At 38.6% G+C, this 20,705-nt stretch overlaps 3 protein-coding genes across 4 annotated transcripts; 2 read left to right on the top strand and 1 right to left on the bottom strand.

Moving 5' to 3' along the window:
* Positions 1-32: 32 nt before the first annotated feature.
* On the top strand, positions 33-3,437 carry LOC133740163 (protein FAR1-RELATED SEQUENCE 5-like). Of its 2 annotated transcripts, none has more exons than XM_062168080.1 (2): positions 33-184; positions 598-3,437. In XM_062168080.1, exon 2 carries the CDS (start codon positions 610-612, stop codon positions 3,259-3,261), a length of 2,652 nt encoding a protein of 883 aa, XP_062024064.1. In that variant the 5' UTR covers positions 33-184; positions 598-609; the 3' UTR covers positions 3,262-3,437. The 2 variants fall into 2 exon arrangements, with proteins under 2 accessions (XP_062024064.1, XP_062024065.1); XM_062168081.1 differs by having other exon boundaries at positions 45-184; positions 588-3,437.
* Positions 3,438-3,552: 115 nt separating this feature from the next.
* Positions 3,553-5,791, top strand: LOC133740164 (pentatricopeptide repeat-containing protein At5g40410, mitochondrial-like). The gene is given in 3 exon segments (XM_062168082.1): positions 3,553-4,922; positions 4,925-5,223; positions 5,226-5,791. Coding segments are annotated over 3 exon segments (1,902 nt in total). The 5' UTR covers positions 3,553-3,757; the 3' UTR covers positions 5,664-5,791.
* Positions 5,792-6,059: 268 nt separating this feature from the next.
* Positions 6,060-7,693, bottom strand: LOC133740165 (DNA damage-repair/toleration protein DRT100-like). Its single transcript, XM_062168083.1, has one exon. It carries the CDS (start codon positions 7,637-7,639, stop codon positions 6,206-6,208), a length of 1,434 nt encoding a protein of 477 aa, XP_062024067.1. The 5' UTR covers positions 7,640-7,693; the 3' UTR covers positions 6,060-6,205.
* Between the last annotated feature and the right edge of the window lie 13,012 nt (positions 7,694-20,705).

Raw genomic sequence — 20,705 nt, 5'->3', positions numbered from 1 at the left:
TTCGGCACGCTTCACTTTACTGAACGCATTTCGCACCCAAATGCTCAAAGAGAGAAGCTTTGTCCCAGTCTTCAATGGAGATCAAGCTCGCTAGAAGTTGATAGAGAGAGAGAGAGAGGCACTTGGGTTTTCCTCATTGGGCGTATAGGCGGTTATGTGAGCAAGCATTCTTCATCACTGATCGGTGAGTCTCCTATTTTCATTGATTGGTACTGAGATTTGGGGGTTTAGGGTTCTAGATTGATTTGGGTGCTATTGAATTTTCATGATTAGTGGGACCATAAGTATGATGAGCTTATAATTCACTTCATTTTGCAATCACCATGTTCATAAAGTGATGAGCTTTGAGTTTTAACTGTGCTTAATTAATCTTGGTGAATAGTAATTTTGTTCTTGGTGTTTGATTTATCTTTCACTTGCAATTCTTAGGTATATAGTCTGATTGGAGAAGTGGATAGGTTTATAATTTGGTATAAAGAATGTTGTTTCTATGATGAACAGTGTTGTTGTTTTGAAAGGATGATGAACAGTGTTGTTATTGTAGAATGGTTTTGTGATGACTTATTTGGTTGTATTGATATTGTTAGTATGTTATAGGTTGGTGTAGCGATGAGTAATGATGGGAATATCATTGATGTTGAGTCGGGGGAAGAAGATGATTCTTCAACGCAAGATTGCAACATGGAGACAGAAGAGGTTGAAACCACCGAAGAAACATATGGAGCAGATGGCCCTTTTGAGTACAATGGGAAAAATTTTCGTGAGCTGACTGTCAAGGACTTTGATGGGACTTATTTCAAAACTATTGATGATGCTGAAAAGTTCTATGAAATTTATTCTGCTGCACTTGGGTTCCGTTTAAGGAGACAAAAGTGTGATCGGGGCCTGTCTGGCACTGTCTTAAGAAGAGTGTGGGTGTGTTCCAAACAAGGTCAAAAGAACAAACCTAGAAATAATCAAGTAAGGGGGCTTTCGAGCAATAGTCGTCCGCCCAGGCACAGCACGAGAGAGAAATGTATGGCTGCATTTGTTGTGCGGTATTCCAAGGAACTTGATGCTTATTATGTGAAAAGTTTTACTACTGAGCACACCCACGACTTACCAAAGCCTAACAAGGTGCAATCGCTTCTTTCTCATTGTGTTGGCAAGAAAGTGGATTTGGCAGAGGCAGTTGCAATGCCCAAAGCCAAAGAGTCAATCAAAACCTCTGCTGCACATGAGCATCACCCATCAGGTGGAAATGAGTGTGTTGCTTCTACTAAAGAATTGGATTTGGCACACGCAGTTGCAGTACGCAAAGCCAAAGAGTCAATCAACACCTCTACTGCATATGTGTATCACCCGTCAGGTGGAAATGAGTTTGTGGGTTTAACTAAAGAATCGGATTTGGAGCAGGGAGTTGCAATGCGTAAAGGTTCAATCAACTCCGCTGCTGCATCTCAGCACATGGTTGAACCAGCAGGTGGACATGCGTTTGTTAGTTTAACTAATAGATCGGATTTGGAGAAGGAAGTTGCAATGCGCAAAGGTTCAATCAACTCTGCTGCCGCATCTCAGCATATGGTTGAACCAGCAGGTGGACATGTGTTCGTGAGTTTAACTAATAGATCGGATTTGGTGCAGACAGTGGCAATGCACAAAGAGTCAATCACAACCTCTAGTGCATATGAGTATATAGTTCATCCTGCGGGTGGATATGAGTTTGTGGATTTAATGAAGAGGGAGTTGTATAATAGCATGGACATAGAACGCCGAGAAGCTTTGTTGAATGGTGACGCACAAGCGGCAATTGCCTTCATGAATGCAAGGGCTGCAGAGGATCCTGAATTTTTTTGCAAGTTCAGCGTGGATGAGCGAGGCAGGCTTGGAAATTTGTTTTGGAGAGACTCTTGTTCATTGTTGGACTACGATAGGTTCGGGGATGTATTGATATTCGACTGTACATTCAAGACAAACATTTACCAGAGGCCCCTAGCTGTGTTTGTTGGTGCAAATAACCATCGGGGCACTGTATTGTTTGGATCTGCAATACTGGTTGATGATACCATTGATACCTACAAGTGGGCTTTGCTAACATTTTTGGGTGCGATGAAGGACAAAAAACCGATTTCTGTTTTGACTGACGGGGATGACAAAATACAAAATGCCGTTGTTGAAGTTTTTCCCAAGGCCAGACATCGTCTATGTTCGTGGCACATCGAGAAGAACTTGGCTACAATCATTAAGGACCCGGACGTGGTGAAAGCTTTCACTCAATTTTTATACAATGCTATACCACCGGATGAGTGGGAACTGGGCTGGAAGTCTATGGTAGAGACCTATGGGCTTCAAGACAATCCATGGATTAATATGATGTACCACAGGCGCAAGAGATGGGCAGAGGCATTTTTTAAAGGTCATTTTTTTGGTGGAATGAGTAGCATGCAACGTTGCCAGGGGATCCATAGGAATCTGGAGAGCGCGCTAGGTAAGTATGACAGGTTTTGTGAATATATTCCCCGAATGGACAAGACCCTGAGGAAAATGAGAAATAATATTAGTGTGGATGACCTTAAATGCGAGAACTCAAAGCCAGTCATTATTACTCACATGCGGTCTTTGGAGCAGCAGATAGCTGAGATCTTCACTCATGACATCTACTTGCTGATAATGCACCAGATAGATTGGGAGAGAAAATACATAATCACCAAGTCTGAGCCATATGCACAAGGGGACGGTAAAGTGTTTCACCTGACCCAATATGACTTGCCACACAGGCATTGGACTGTTAATTACCACCATAATATAAGCAAAGTGTGGTTCTTGTGCTCATGCAAACTATTTCAGTCAGACGGAATCCCTTGTGCCCATATATTTTCAGTAATGAAAGCTGAGCTGATATTGAAGTTACCTGATTCCTTGGTTCTGAAGCGATGGACAATGGATGTGGGGAAGCCAGTGAACTTGCATAATTTGTCGGACAGGAATTTGCAAATGGTAAGGTATGCATCCTTGGATTCAGAAATCAAAAATATATGTTTCCCAGCATCTATGACTGAAGGAGGAACCAAGAAGATGAAATGTGAAATTGCAAAGCTGGCCAAGCTGGCCCGTGATCGCACGGAGAGCCAAAACCACAGTTTATTGCAGAATTTGATACATCGTCACCAACTTCATGTTGGATCAGACGCCCACAGCTTTACCGGATTTTCAGTTGGCATCAATGCCGAACATTACGCTCGCAGTCTTCCTCCGGGTGAATTCAGAACCTATTTCTATTGAACTAGAGTGCATTATATGTCGCCCTTGTTTTGTATAACTAGGCGTAGTCGTTGGTCTCATTTAACAAGGATTTGCAGCTTCTGTATTCTTAGCATATGCTACAGACCCTGACGAAAAGGGTTTGAAGTGATCCAACTTGTTAATTTGAGCTTCAGCTATTTGTTTGTTACAGTTTATGATCCAATAAGGAAAACTAGTGCACCGACGTGTATTTACACCGACAAGAATGTATGATTGAATCATATCAAATACATTTTTTTATTATTAAAAAAAATAATTGTTTATATATATCAACGGCTCCTAATTCTGGTGGTGAGCTTGCATTGCGTACCCTCCTCGGTGCATAAAAGAATTTTTTTTTTGTATTGTTATAATTTATAAAAGCGGAACGCAAATATAGCGAACGACACCGTTTCGTGCAGTATAACTAACTGTTGTCATTGCCGCCTTGGGCTCAAAATTTGAAGCACGCGAGAAAAGATTTGAACAATGGGAGATGATAAGACTACGTTCTTGTTCATCGTCGTCTCTGCTCTACTTTCACTTAAATTTCAGAACCAGATGTTTATTCTTCTCCCATCAAATTCAAAACCCACAATGTATCTACAAGCTCTTCACCCAGAAAACATTTCACAATGCACTTCTTCCTCACTCATCTTTCCAATTTCGCACACATTCAAACCCAGACATTCTTCTTTCCGCTCTGATTTCTGCTATAAGCTCGTGCCCTTCTGTCTCCTATGGCCGTGCCATTCACGCATGTGTAATCAAGTCTTACGATTACAGTGATGGGTTCATTGGCGATCAGCTGGTTTCGTGTTATGCCAAGATGGGTTTTGCTGAAGATGCACTGAAGCTGTTTGATGAAATGCCCAACAAGGACTTGGTCTCCTGGAATTCTTTGATTTCCGGGTTTTCGCGAAGAGGGTATGTGGATAAATGCTTGACTGCGTTTCTTGGGATGAAGTTTGAAATGGGAATAGAACCCAATGAGGTTACACTTATATCTGTAGTTTCAGCTTGTGCTAGCAGTGGAGCTGTTGGTGAAGGCATGTACATTCATGGACTTACACTGAAATTGGGTGTGCTGTGGGAACCAAAGCTTGTTAATTCTCTGATTAATCTGTATGGAAAGTCAGGCTATTGGGATGCAGTTTGTCGATTAGTTGAGACTATGCCGATACAGAATGTAGTGTCATGGAATTTAATGATTGCAATTTACGCTCAAAATGGATCTGCGGCGGAGGGGTTGAATTGTTTTAATCTCATGAGAAGGGCTGGAGTTTATCCTGATGATGGCACTGTGGTGTCCTTGCTTCAAGTTTGCGAGAATTTAGGTTTAGGGAAACTAGCAGAGGGTGTCCATGGTGTAATCATCAATTGTGGTCTTAGTGCAAGCGTCAGAGTTGCAACAGGAGTTGTAGATTTGTATACGAAGTTGGGGCGATTAGATTATTCACTTACGGTTTTCAAGGAGTTAATCGATCCGGATAAAGTAGCTTGGACTGCAATGCTTGCAGGTTATGCTACGCATGGGTATGGACGAGAAGCTATGGAGATCTTTGAAAGCATGGTTAGGAAAGGTGTGCAGCCTGATCACGTCACGTTCACCTATTTGTTAAGTGCTTGTAGTCATTCTGGACTTATCAAGGAAGGGAGAAATTAGAAGTTTATGGAGTTGAGCCTAGGTTGGATCACTATTCATGCATGGTTGATCTTCTGGGTCGCTCTGGGCTGCTGCATGATGCTTACAAGCTGATTAAACGAATGCCAATGGAGCCAAACTCTGGCGTATGGGGGGCTCTTTTTGGTGCTTGTAGGGTGTATGGTAACATTGAGCTTGGGAAGGAAGTTGCAGAAATGTTATTTGCTTTAGAGCCGTCCGATTCCAGAAACTATATCATGCTATCAAATATGTACTCCGCAGCTGGTTTGTGGAGGAATGCTTCAAAGGTGAGAGGGCTTTGATGAAGGAGAAAGGTCTTGCGAGAACACCCGGATGCAGTTTTATTGAATTTGGAAATAAAATTCATCGCTTTGTTGTGGGTGATCAGTCTCACCCTGAGTCAGAGAGGATATATGCCAAGTTGGAAGAAGTGATTGAAAAGATCCGGAAGGCTGGATTTGTGTCTCAAACTGAATTTATTCTACATGATGTTGAAGAGGCAGTGAAAGTAGATCTGATCAGTAAGCACAGTGAGAAATTAGCCATTGCATTTGGGCTTTTGGTGATTAATGCTGGCATGCCAATAATTATTACCAAGAACCTTCGAATTTGTGGTGACTGTCACGGCGCTGCAAAGTTCATTTCATTGATTGAGAAGCGAACTATTATAATTCGAGATTCTAAGCGGTTCCATCATTTTACTAATGGTATATGTACTTGTGGAGATTATTGGTAATCCTGTGCACCATGATAGCAGTTGTTTGGCACAAGCCTTGTTCTTGATCTCTCGGCCTACTTGCTGGATGTGCTGCTCCTTTACCAGGTCTTCTGTTTTCTTATAGCATGGTGGTGCAGTTATTAGTTTCCCATGGCACGTCGAAGCCAATATTCGACTGGCAGCTGACCAGGGAAATGACAAATGGTAAGAATGGATTTCATTTGCTGGTAACTCATGCATTGTTTCACTTATCCTAGAAGACGTCATGTGCTAATTGCCAAATATAGATCTCTCACGGAAAATAATCATGTTACCATAACAGGAAAGTTTTTCATTGCCTTTTATCATTTCTACAAACATAAACTCTACAGAACATAGAAGATAAAGAAAGATGCATTGCTTTTTTCCTTCTCCTAAGATCAAGTAAAATGATCCCAACTTATCACTCCATGCTCTTTTATTTCCTTCAAGCTTCTAGTGCTTTTAGTCACCAACAGCAAGCTACAAATACTACTAACGCATGACGAATGACGCTGTTCTGACATGCTAGCTAGCTAGGCTTATTTACATGCAGCAAGTGGAAAACCGCAGAGACAATCGTTCCCCAAAAATGCTGAAGCAGGAAACTTGGTGGCCGGAAGCTGTCCACACAGATGATTATAGCTCACGTTCAAGCTATCAAGCCCAGACACTGTCTTAGGCACCTTCCCGAAAACCAAATTCCTAGACACGTCCAAGTGCTTCAATGTCTGCACAATCTTCAAACTCTCCAGATTAAACTTCAACTTGTTTCCGGAAGCCCAAAAACCGACCAAGAAATCAGTCTTGTTCAACAACCCAACCGGACTACCGGTAATCTGATTCCCAGACAAATCAATGTAGTCATAGTAATAGGTCTGCGCAGGCTTCCAGTCCTCCAGCTTCAACTTAATCCCGCAATTTGCAAGCTTCAGAGAGTAAATGATCGGCGAAGAAGTAACCCATTTAGGAATCTCATTCAGATGGAACTTGTTGTAAGATAGATCAAGTGACTCAATGCCCTTCACATTCAATTGTGGGAATGGATCCACAAGTTGATTATGAGAAAGATCAAGATTGAAGATCTTGGTCAAATTGGCAAGTGTCTGAGGCACAGTGCCGGTTAATTTATTGTAACCAAGATCAAGGGTATCAAGGGCCTTGAAGTTTCCTAGAAATGCTGGGATTTGACCGGTCAAGGCATTGTGACCAAGCTCAAGGTAGAGCAATTTTGGCGCCAAAGCGGAGATTGAAGCTGGGATTTTCCCGGTAAATTTATTGCGGGTAAGATTGAGAATTCGGAGCTCTGGAAAAGAGGCGAAGATGCCGGGTATGGAACCCGACAACCCGTTTCGCTCGAGAGTCAGATAGGTGAGCTTGTTGAGGTTTTTGATGCCGGTGGGTATGGACCCGGTTAGAAGGTTGCCGCCGAGTTTGAGCTGACCCAACTGAGTCAACCTGGATATTGAACTCGGGATTGGACCGGTGAACTGGTTGTAGTAAAAACTGAGGGCCTGGAGCTGGGTCAAGTTACCGACGGAATCGGGTATCCGACCCGAGAGCTTGCTGTTTTCGATGTAGACGTATTTGAGATTGGGGAGGTGGAAGAGGAAAACCGGGAAAGGACCCGTGAGGTTTCTGAGGTTCTGGAGATAGATGCCGTCTAGGAATGTGAGCTTTGAGAGGGAGGGAGAGATTGTACCGGATAAGAATGAGTTGGGCTTGTTGGGTTGGCCCGTGAGGGACAGCATTGTGACCCGGTTGTTGCTGTTGCAGTTTACGCCGGACCACGTGCAGCAGTCTGTGCCCTTTTTCCATGAGGTGAGCATGTTGGAGGGGTCGGCTGTGATGCCTGACTTGAAGGCGAGGAGGCCGGTTTGGTCGTCGACGTGGCAGGCGGCGGAGGTGGGGGTGAGGGAGCGGAGGGTGAGGGTGAGGAAGAGGAGGAGGAGGAGGGAGAGGTGGTGGTGCTTCATGGTGTTTGGTTTTGTGAGATTGTGGAGTGTGAAGAAGGAGAAGAGGTGAGAGGGGGTTTATATAGTGAAAGAAGAGGAGGGTCGAAGCAGCTAAGCATATGAATTGACCGAAAAATTAAGTAGCAAATCCCGGAAAGTTGAATAATGACAAGTTGGAATGAAGTGGTGTCAGTGCGGTGTATGGGAGTGACTAGTGAGAGCTGGGATTAATGGCAGCTGCAGGGTTTGGTCAGACAGGGCGGGCGGCTTTGGCATTGGTCAAAGGTGGAACCAGCATTAAGATCGTCCAAGAGGACATGACATCTCTTACGAATTTGGGAGCATATACAAATGCCAAAAATAGCTAAAATGATCGTCCACCGCAGCATGTGCTAAACTAGGGCCTACGCTATTAGCTCTACGGTTTACATGAAAAACACTAAAATTTGGACAAGGAGAGTGAAATTAAGAGTAAGAAATTCATTCTCCATTTTACAATCCACACTCAAATTTTTTTTTTTTTCGGTAACTTAAATTTTATCTTTAGTAGTGTTAATGTTCAGAATACCGCTATATGATGTCGGCTTCCGATAACGAGGACGAGAGTCCAATCTTCCGATATGTAGAGAGTTCGTGAAATCCCGCTAATCTGTCAAGAGAAATACAACGGTGTTAAGAGGGGAGACCGCGGTTGGCGGTCTTCGCTCCTCCGATGCTAAAATTAGACGATGTACTTGTATTGACAAACGTAGCGGTAGATAGCTACTAAATGCGTAATGAATGAAGAGAGAGGAGTGGACCTTTTATAGGTGAAATAGTGAGTTGCCTCACTCTTGTTTTCGATGTGGGACTGATATGCTTCAGTTTGCTGCAAGGACTAAAATATCGAATATCGAGGAAATATCGATAGTCCAAAAAATGGAAATTTTTATGGAAATATCGAGGAAATTTCGATCTAAGTAAATTTTTGAAAAAAAAAATGATGGAAATTTAAAAAGTAACATGGAAATCATTAATGAATTTTTATGAAATGTTTACATGATCAGTTACCTATAATATTTCAAAAAAAGTGTTTGATGAACTTAATTGTATAATGATTGTAGTAATTTGGAGTATAATAAGATACATTAACATGACAAAGATATGAAATTCTACATGAGAATTCTCAAAAATGATTTAAATAGAAGATTATGAGAGTTAATTATTAATTATAATAATATTTCACAGTTAAATACAATGTTAAAAAAAATCGGTCTTCAAATAAACAGAAAAAGAAGTAGAAAATGGTCCATTGAAATACATAGAAAAGTTTTTTTTTTTTTTAATAGAGCCAAATGTTTACTAGTTAGCAAATTAAATAATTAGAAGATTTATAAGTATGGAGGGAAAAGACACAGAGTAATACATGACCGTACCCTATAAATTTTTAAAGCTTTCCTCTTTAGATGTTATCAGTTTAGTCAGATTGGATAAGGACAAGAGCTAGTTTTCACGAGCCACATATCGCGAGAGGTGGCGATAATATTGAAATTTCGCAAAAATTTTGAATATTTTAGGAAATATCAAGAAAATTATATATATATATTTTTTTCAAGTAACTACAAATTATGTGTTTTGAATAAAAGTAACTATTGTATCAATAACAAAAGAAAGTAGATAAGATTTTTGTTTAATCAGAAATTTCTAAAATACAAAAATAACTAAAGATAAATATATATTTTTTGACGCTCAGTGTTAAAAAGTAGGATATAAAGAGAGGGTCACGATGTCCGAATTTGTTTGAAGTGGAAACGCAATAGCAGCGGTATCGCTGGACTATGAAAGAGTTACGTAAATAGCGCAATATATATATATATATATATATATATATATATATATATATATATATACAGATTCTATCCAAAGCGGAGCTCCGCTTTGAAAATTAACGTGTGAAGTTCGAGTTTTGGGTCACTTTTCGGTCGCATATCCACATCTCGACCGTTCAGTTTTTAGATACTACTGTATAGATCGTCTCTGCAAATTTTCAGCCAAATTGATGATCGTTAAGGTATCTAACTTGCTTAAACCAATGGACGGACTGAATCTGTCAACCTGAACCGTACTAGCTTTAAGGCAGTTATCAATGCCTTAACGATCATCATTTTGGCTGAAAATTTGCAGAGACGATCTATACACTAGTACCTAAAAACTGAACGGTCGAGATGTGGATATGCGACCGAAAAGTGACCCAAAACTCGAACTTCACACGTTAATTTTCAAAGCGGAGCTCCGCTCTAGATATAAGTAAGATATATATATATATATATATATATATATCTTACTTATATAATTAAGCCATTTCTTGGGAAAATGATTAAAATTTTGAACTACCATATACGCTCTCACATAACATAGATATTAATAAGAAAATTATTTTTATATGAGAATAAGTTAGTCAATAGATTATATCATATTTGAAAAAAAATGCAATACCTCTCATGAAAAAAGGAGAAGAAGCTTTCCCAAAATAAGGAGACAAACTACTGTAACTTTTTTAAATTAAAAAATTTGTAAGTAAAAACCAATTGACATGTGCGAAGCACATGTTAAGGGGTAGTACACATACACACACACACACACAAAATCAAATAGTGCAAGACCCATTAAATTTTGGAGGCCATAGGTTTGGTTCTAGTTCGAGATCGGCTCTGTGCGAGCCCTAATTTTATCATGTCCGATTGGAATGAACTATTACAATTACATTAAAGTAGGGTTGTCACTTGGTTTGGTAATTACCAAACCAACCGAATACCGACCGATGTTTAAAGTTTGGTAAACCGACTTTTAGTAACCAAGACCGATAAAATAGAAATCGAAAATTACTGAAAAAGTTGATTTGGTTTGGTAAATACCGAATCTACTGATTATCTAAATATTAGATTTATATACTATAGTTTTCAATACACATACATGTATATTAAGAAATAAACATAAATATTTTCATAATAGTATGAATATTACTACATATACTACATTAATAGTACATGTATTTTAAGTAACTTGCAGGTCAGAGATGGTTAAATAACCTAGTTTTATTTAAAATGGCTAAAACTTGATGTCATATGTAGCAAAAGAAAACTATAATAAGTAGATGAATATAAAGTTTACGACTATAAAATTGAAAAACCTAGTGTTATTCATTCTAATTTATATTACAAAGAGTTAGTTGTTCTAAAGTTGGTAATACTGAAAACCCAAAAACTGCATTGGTATATATGTAAAAACCAAAAATTTTGGTTGGTAATGGGTAGCTCAATTTTGAAACCGAATTTGAAATCGATAATACTTATAACCGATTCGAACCAACCAAGTGATAGCGCTACATTAAAGACATAATAGTCAAATATAGAGTACAATTTTCAGAGATTAATTTTCTTTTTCTCTTTAGCCTTCATCAACTATTGAAGACTGTTATTGGTGATAGGGAAAATAACGGCATAGAGGCCCAATAAGACATGTCCAGAAGGGCTACAACAAACATAAAAGGCTCAAGAGACCCGAACAAACAAAAGAGAAAAATAGATTGGCCCAAACTTGGGCATCCACACCGCAATGAGCAACCACATCATCGAGAAGAGCGGAGCCACCGCTCCACCGCAAAACATGCAACAACAAAATCCTTCCAAAGTGAAAGATTGAGGACAAGATCCATGACGATTTCAATGTATCCAACTTTTAAATGTCCAAAAATCAGTGTAGACATCACCTACACCTGGATGAGCAATATCTACCAAGAAAGAACCAGAGGAACAACGGCCAGAAAAACTAGATGAAAAAACAAGTGGGATCCTGGGAAGGAGCAAAGAGACAGACACCAAAAAGGTACATAATCTCTTGTTGCATCACCGAGTGCACTAGTGGTGTAAGTACATTGGACTATCCCTATTCAACACATGACTTTCCCAAAGCCACAAGGAAATCAGAAAATGCAAAGCCTAGGAGAGTATCTCTTCTACTTGTTCGAAGGCTTAAAGAAAATCAAAGAAGTCTGCAAGATCGGATCATCAAGAGAAAATCAAGGAGGATCACTCTCACTGATCTTGAGTATAAGTGGTATTCATTTCATATCATGCTAGATGATTTAAATTGATATGCATGTCGATTAAATTGATTTGGTATACACATTTGCATTAAAGATTTTTGACATGCATGGCTGATAAATAGGAAGTGTAGATTTCAGTTTTAACATCTTTCCATATTTATCTTATTTGCTAATTAAGAAAAGATTTGATTGAGGGGGAGTTTTCCTCCCTTATAAAAGGTTTCGAAATTGAAATTCGATGTAGGGGTTTTCATGCATAAAATTGTCCTCTCTTGAACTACTAGTATTTTGTTCAAATCAGTTTCAGAAAACTCTCTACTTGTTTCATGTATTCTATTGCATAATCTCTCACGTTCATAATTCACTCTCAAGATCAGTGAGACGTTGAGATCAAGGAAGATTGGTCGATTGGCTCTTGTTGATAGAGTGATGATTAAGTAAAAAGTTAGATCAGTTATAAATCAAGTTAGCATTTGTTGCTAAGTGAATGTGTTTGTTATGAACAACACTACTTGTATACTGTAAACTCATTTGATTCATATTAGATTGATTTCTCGTGTTGGCTACGTTAAAAGCCACGCAGTGAAGTTTCCTCAGTGGAGAGGTTTACACTGCGTCAGCAAAAGCTTGTGTTCTTTTTACTTGAGTTGTTTAATTATCAAGTATTGTTATTTATTCAAGTCATTGAGTTATTGTTCCATCTGGTGTTTTCAAGTGGGTAGACACCATTTTGAACAAAGCTTTGAGGAGTAAAAATACCGACCATGGCAAAATGAAAGAATAACGAGGTGAAGAGGATGAAGACAAATGGATCTGAAAAAATGGAAATCGGGAATAATGGGAATCAAACATGGCCAGAACGGAGATGAGCTCCGGGCAAAACTGCCCTTGACAACTCTCATGGAGAAAACGAAAAAGAGGAAACCAAAAAAGATACAAAAAGCCACAAACAAAAGAAAAAGTGTTGGGTAGGGACTCCCCCAACTATCAAGCCGATGATCCATGTCAAAAATTGACCGAAATCTGGCAAGAGAAGGGAGAGGAGGAAGAAGAAAACTGATTCGATGGGTTTTCTAGAGCGAAGGGGGGACTTTATGATTTTTTTATTTCTTGATTGCTTAATATAAAGAAGTTAGAGTGTGATTTGATATTCAAAAGTCTGGAAGTAGATTGGCGGTTTAAAATGACAATTAGTTGTTCTTTGAAATTGAATAATAATCCAAGTTTTACGTTTTAGTCCACCTTATGTACGTATGGTTTAGGACGAGATCTATCGCGAACATATATAACTCTATAATGAAAGGACCAGAATGGAGCTCTCCCCATACTAGATGTGGGATGTAAATGCTTCTCTATTTTTTTTTTTTAGAGAATTTTTTATTTTTTGTTTTTTATTCCTTGGTAGAAGAGATTACAAGCATTGGAATGATTCTGAGATTCTCCATATATGGGGTCTAGTCATAGATGAATGAGGTCTACTCATATTCCTGAAATGAATAATGGTTACAATCATATCGTGAACGATAACATACATGAGCTAATAAGGAGGCCTAACCTCTAACTCTGAGAAATGCCCTTGTTTCCGAGCTACATACAACTCCATTGCCATTCCTTGAAATATAACTCTATGGCATTCACATCGTTTTTGTACCATGTTAAGAAAATAATATGCATTCACATCAGTTTTGTAATTGTTGGATGTAAATTCTTCTCTACCAAAACAACTACAAAACCGATGTGAATATATATTCTTTTCTTAATTCGTTGATTTCATTTTTCATTTTTGAAAGGAATTTGTTGATTTTTTATGAGAGAAAGAAATGGAAGAAAGAAGACATTCTAAAAAGACAGCTGATTATAAACGGATACTATTCAAGATTATATTTGTCTTACCTTTTATAGGATAAGGTAATGTGTTTACTTATTTGGAAGAACAATCATACGAGGAAATGTTAGCTAAATAGCCACCCTCAAGTATAAGGGGTACTAGCAATAGTATAGGGATTTAAGAAAGATTGTCGAACCCACGAGGATTGGATTCCTTTAACTAGCTAGGGTGTGAACCTAAGGAGAGTTAGAATATGCAAATGTACAATCACAAACCTAAATTATCTAGGCTCATGGTGAGTACGTGCAACATGGAGTAGTGATTTGATTTTGATTTTTTTTTAAGATAGTTTTGAATTGAAAGCAACTAGATACTCAAATGTAAACTAAATTACTCTAAAATAAACTAGTGATCAAATGGATGAAAGTTAGGATTTAGATTGTCTACCACTAACCTCCCTTGCAAGTACTGATGCATTTCAATATAAATGATGCTAAATTAATTAACCAATTTCTCTCCTTGCACCCCTTTCGGGTATAAAAAGGGACATTGTCTTTTTGTGATATCAAGCAACCCCTCTCAGGTATAGTACTTAACTATTTAAGTCATGCATTTCAATCAGGTTAGGTATCTAGTGCATTACCCAAAGTGCATAAAGTTTGGAGATAAAGAAATCATGCAAACCAACCAACCTTATCTCTAAGTGATTGTAATTCACAACCCCTACATGCACACCTAGTGTGCTTTCATGCTTTAACATTCAAAGGTTACCAATCTCTAAACATTATATCATGACATAACAAACACAGATACTCAAAGTGATAAAGTCTAAGCATAGGCATTCAACTCTTGAACTAGCATGTAAGCATATTAAAGAAAATTGCATCATATCATATTATAACATCAATTCATACAAGATTGGCTAGGGCTTTCAACCCTAACCCCAACAAAGTACTACTTACTCATAATTATATATACTAACTTCATAATCAAAAAAATTACCAAAATATAATCTAGAGTAAAAGGGATAGAGTTGGTTAGTGGTGTGTTGGATGGTCCCCAAGCTCACGTCTTGGTGGTGATGGTGGTGGTGGTGATTCCCTCTCATTCTTACTCTTCAAGATTTGATGATAAAAGATAGTGAAGCTTGTATTATGTATTGCGTGAATAGGTGGAGTAGATAGAGAAAATGATGATAGAAAAGAGAGTAGAGAAATGATGTAGTAGCGGTGGTGTTAATAGAGGTAGAGTATAAGAAATGATGGTGGTAATGGAAGAGATAGAGTAGTATGGATAGTATGGGTACTATGAGTTTGGATTTTGGGAGGTGGAGATGGAGATAGAAAGAAGATGTAATGGGGTGGTATGGGTGATGCCCTCTTCCTTGTGAGAAGAGGTCCTTAAATAGATGGAGAGAGAGGTGTGAAATGGTGATTAGAAGTCAAAGAAAACAACAATAGCCTTGTAAGAAGCATGGAGGTGGAATATGAGAGTGGTAATAGATCTTAAAAAACAAGGAAAAATGGTATGGAACAGATGGAGTAAAAAGAGGGAAGTAATATTGAACTATTAAAGTATAGAGTAGAAAAATATGGCTAAGCGAGAAGAGAGGAGCAACTAGCTCTCTTTATTGTGCATGGAAAGCATAAAAATGAAAAGTGTTGGAATGGTTTTGGGTCACCAAAGTTGAGGTGACAAGCATTGGAGAGAAAGTGTGCAAGAGATGCCTACTAATCTATTATCCAAAAGATAATATGATGGATTAATCTTACCATAATCTTGTAGGATTCTTCTAGGACTCTCCCTTGATAATTTCAGCATCATAGACCTTCCAAAAATGCACAAGAAATCCGCCCAAAGAAGATTTTCGGCCAACTGCCCTGTTTTGACCAGGATACGTTTTCTTTCTCTGAAGCTTCCTTCTTGCACAAGAATTGTCTTGATATTGCCATGATTCTGGATGGTTCTTGACCATCCATGATCTATGACATTATATCTTCAAGAATGATCAATAATTCTCCCAAAAAAAACTTCATAAAAAGCTAACAGTTTATGTCTTATCGGGAAGCCTAATTTGCATTGATTTCCTACTGTCTCGTTGATGGTTATGACTAGTTCTTTGGTTCATATTGAAAAATGTCATATCTTCAAGGAGTGCTAGGCCATTTGGTAAAGGTGCAGCTAGAAGAATGCAAGAAATGCACTCTAGTACTATTTCCAAGGTTCTAAAAAACGCTAGGCGCTAGTCGGGTGGTAACCAGGAGCCTAGCGCCTAGGGGCCTAGGCGGATTTTTATTTTGATAACATATAATTATATAAATATACATATATATTTAAGCCAAGTATGTAATCTTAGTGCGTTGGCGCCAGAAGGTCTCTTCCTGTGATAAAAGGACTTGGAGACGGTTCTTCAAATTCTTCTTCTCAGACTGCACTGCCTCCGATATAGAAACGTCCAGCTCTTCCATACAAGCTCTAATACAAAGCATATTCAACTGCCTCGCCCTAAAAGCCTACCTTTTCCATTTATCTAAGCACATACATGTATACAAAATCTTTTTCATCACACAGTACGTAGGCGTCCCAATAACATCAGTGTTCCATGCTTCCTTCACCACTCATCACATTCAGTATGTTGCAACCAATAAGCTTCAAACTTGAACCAATGATGACGCGGATGATGTACCAAAGGCACCGAACTGACAAGACTAGCCCTAGATTTCACCCTGAAATTTGAAGTGGGCAAGCGGGGCTTACCTTAGAAGAAACTCTATTGAAATTTCGACAGAGTCACTCTTAAATATGGACTGCCCAAAACCTATAACGACATTCGAAAACTTCGTACTATTCCAAATCATCCTCAGCTCCTGGAGCCAACATACTCCCCACAATTCACAACCAACGTCACAACTAGATAATATTAATATATAACACTGAAACTTCTCAAATTTACAAGTACACAAATGGTTGGTAATCGGAGCAATCTAATAGTTTCATAGGATATACAAGATATAAGGGTAGGATAGATAAACTCTACAATGCTAAAGCAGTGACAACTATGCCTCGACTCTAGGTACGCTCGACCACAACTATTCTAATCTATAAACTGGGCATTTGAAACTGAAGGGTCCAGGGGAAAGTATTCGAAAAACATGTTAGCATGAGTGGACAAAAAGAAATATTCGCATTAACTGAAATTAAAAGGAACTTTAATATTTTCCCCTTTTAATCTTTTCAAATCAACCATGCATGCAAACATTTATAAAACTTTTCTTCAAGAAAATCTCGTATAATTTTTTTTTTTTTTGAGTAATCATCAAGAGCTTTATTGATTAAAGAAAATCTCGTATAATCAAATCAACCCCGCTGGTTAAATAGAAAGGTAGAATATGGGGAAGGAAGGATCGCCATACAATAAAGAGCCTCCCACGCTCAGGTTGGAGCTTCACAAGCTCTTATAATAGCCTCCCAGGCTAAAAGCTCGACTACAACCCATTAGATATTATGAAGGGGAGAAATGAGCTAGCTAGCAATAAAATACAACCCAAGTATGGTGATAAGAAAATCCGAAATCGATAATCAACATTCCCTAGAAATCTCGCATGAAACTAAAATCGCAAAAGAAGGATAAGCACAAGTACGATTCCCAATCATACTCTAAAAATTATCAAAAGATATCAAAATCAAATAATCACAATTAACCAATGCGATTTAGCTATTCATAAAGAAAATCATAAACCGAAAATCTCATTTTCTGAAAGTTCATAAAACAATGAAAATCAATTTCAATCCCCCAAAAATCTCGAATAAATAAATTATCGCAATCTAAAGCACGAGTACAGTTTCTAACCGCACAAAAAAAAATCTCATAACAATTTCATGCTCGAGAAAACATATAGTAAATCAATGTGATTAATAAACCTAGAGATTCTCAAATCGATAATCAAATATGCTAGATTAATGAAATTCATAATTCAATTAGTAAACATGTTTCGAAAAATTCTTCAGAAAGCTCCATATCATTTCATACTTGAAGCAAATCCATTTTCGAAAATCATAATGGAAATTGAGTCTAGTTAACAATTCTCAATCCATTTCCGAAACCAAATGATATGCTCAAATAAATAAAACTATTATTACGAAAATCATTATATGCTTATATATAGTAAAAACAAAATGTCCACTCACAGTACAACTTAGGTCGTCACGGGTAAGGATTTCCTAGTTGAGCAGCTGCAAAACTAGGCGGTCACCCTCCGAAATCTAAAATTTCCAAAACTCCTTAGAATCAAACTAAACTTCACAAACATTGTTGTTTCATCAATTCTAGCGTTCTAGAATGGAAACAAAGAAAATTCAACAGTCATATTTCTGTAAATTACACCCAAAACTCCAAACTCCGGAATTTTCTGATCGATATCAAACCTTCACAAAAATCCACAAAATTACATCAACATGTTCAACATGTTCGTATTGTCGAGCTCTATCTAACAAGCTAAAGAAACTCAATAGAAGCAGCGGCACGCGCTACCACGCGCCACTAGTAACGGCAGCCAGCCGCTCCTCAGACCACCCAATCTCGGCTCAAGGCCTACATCAAAACCTTCCTCTCAACAGCCCCAACAACTTCTTCAACTACGACAAATCAAAATAACAACGGGTTTGGCAGGAATTTACCTCGAAAAGGAAAAGGGGCCGAAATCTTCCCAAGCTTGATTCTCCTTCCTCGTTGGAATTCGTGATATGCGCTTGGAGGGATGGTTGTACGTGCAAAGAGCTTCAAAAACGAACTGCTATAATCGGAAATGGTGGCCGAAAAATGGATTTCTAATCGGGTCTTGAAAATGGGTCGTCCGCTGCACAAATAATGTTGAAATTGCTTCGTAGGCGTGATTCAATCTAAACCACCACTACAGCTTCAAGGCGAGGAAGAAGCAATCCAGATGGGACTGGTGGCATGCATTTTGGTAGCCGGATGGCGAAGATATTGTCGGGTCACCATTTAGGTAGCGGCGAGGGTCGAGTTGGCGACCGGGTCAACGTAGAGAGAAAAGTTGACTAGGGTTTGGGTGAATTCTGACTTCCACTTACCCGAAATGTTAAATTTCCTATTTGCATGTACTCTCGTTCGAAAATGGTAACTCGAGGTTTTTAGACCATAACTTTCTCATACGAATTCCGATTTGAGCGTGCCACATGTCTACGGACTCGATTTAATGTCCTCTATAACTTTCAAGAAGAAAATTTCTAAATAACTAATCTATGAAAGGTTGACTTTTGGGAGCGCCTAAAAGTCAAAACAGAGTTAAAAAGTGAAGATAATTGTTGTATACCGTCCGAATTACTAGTAAATAGGTAAATTGAGGTACAGGGTGTAACATGAACTAGCCTCAACAAGATTGGAGCATGTTCTAAATCATTGGAGGGTCAGTGACGTAACCATGAGTGACCAAAAATGTCACACCACAAAGGGGTACAAACAGCCCTATCAAGACACAGCTATGTCATTGAGTTCCACCAACTGCACATAGGGCAAAGATACCCTAAATCAAGAAAGCCACCATGCCCTAAGGCTTCACGAAAGCCTCTCATCTGTCGTTCAGCGCTTAACATATGTTAATCGTCTCACTGCTATTCAGAATCTCATTGAAGTCATCGATTACAACCCAAGGAAGTGAATCAAAGTCATTGAGTTCCCTTAACAACGTCCACGATCGGTCCCTATCTGCTGTCCTTGCATAGCCATAAAATTTGATCAGTCGCCAATTAGGATCTCCTGGATCGCCTTCAATAACCAGGTTGATGTGATATGCAGACGAGATGCGCGGCTGAACCACCATATCATCATTCCAAAACATACCTTAACCCCCACCCCCCCTGGGGCCCGCGGCAGCGAACTCCCATCACTCAGACCTCCTTATAGTGTTGAAACCCTAACACTGTATGCAAGTCAAGAAAGTTTGACATACAGCTGAATTTTATCTAAAAAAAAAAAGACAATTTGAGGATGATTCTGAGATATAAGATCCTACCAAAGCCCTCTTGGTTGTATCATTGCATATTCCACTACAATTCCAACTGAGAATATTCATATTCATGGCAGATATATTATAACCAACGATCTAGAAATCTAGAGGCAAGCCCTAGGTGGCAAACGCAAATCCTAGGTCATATTGTAATGAAGACTTTGAATTGGTGCTACTACTACTACTACTACTACTTCCACCACTACTCCCACTACTAAAAAGATAATGGATGTGTGTTTTTTTGTCCTTTATGAGTTTCAAAGAGAATGTTATAAAATTTTGTTATGTTTCCTTTTCTTTCTGTCCTTATCATATTATTTACATGTGTGAGGCTCTAATGCGAACCTTAAAATGAGGACTTTTACATTAATGGTTGGATGACATGTGAGTTGTAGAATTAATATTTCAACTAAAATTTGGACCACTCATCCAATCATTAATTTGAAAGTCCTCACTAAAGCCTTATTTAAATTTTCAGATACAGTTCGATTAAAACAATAAGAATCAATGAGTTTAAGGTTAAATGGTAAATCAATCTTCTATCTTCTATGAGGCACGTTCGGGTATGAGAGAGTATTCAGTGCATCGACGTGCACTTGCACCAACAAGATTAGACAGCTGGATAACCCTTTTTTTTTTTTTTAAAAGAGACGGCTGGATAACTCTAAGTATATATTTTTATTATTAAAAAATTACTTATAAATATCAACGATTAAGATTTGCTGGATCAAATTATTCACTTACATCGCCCATGCATAGAGAAATTTTCCTCCTGATATCTCCAAATTTTGTGCTGGCGCGGTTGCACCGACACTCTCCCGCTAAAATCATGTCTCTTCCGCCTTAACGTCCGCCATCGTCTTGTGACAGATTACAAATGCACAGTTTAATCTGGGGCCCACTTCCCTTGGCCTTTTTCTAATTCCCACTCACTGCTCTGAAGCTTCCCATTTACAATCGCTCACCTAACCCAATCATTGCACGTGTTCCCTATCATGCGGGGTCGCGGCGCGTGTGGGCTAGTTAAAATTCCAATTCCATAATATTAAGATACGCACCACCCCTAGCCAAAAGAAATAACAACCTTGAAATACACGTGTGGTCAACTGCTATAACCACCACTCGTGTCATAGTGGTCACCGACACCAT

The sequence above is a fragment of the Rosa rugosa genome, chromosome 3 (genome assembly GCF_958449725.1).
Source record: "Rosa rugosa chromosome 3, drRosRugo1.1, whole genome shotgun sequence".
Taxonomy (NCBI): Eukaryota; Viridiplantae; Streptophyta; class Magnoliopsida; order Rosales; family Rosaceae; genus Rosa; species Rosa rugosa.
Note: the sequence above shows the minus strand (reverse complement) of the source record. Positions and strands in the feature narration are given on the sequence as shown.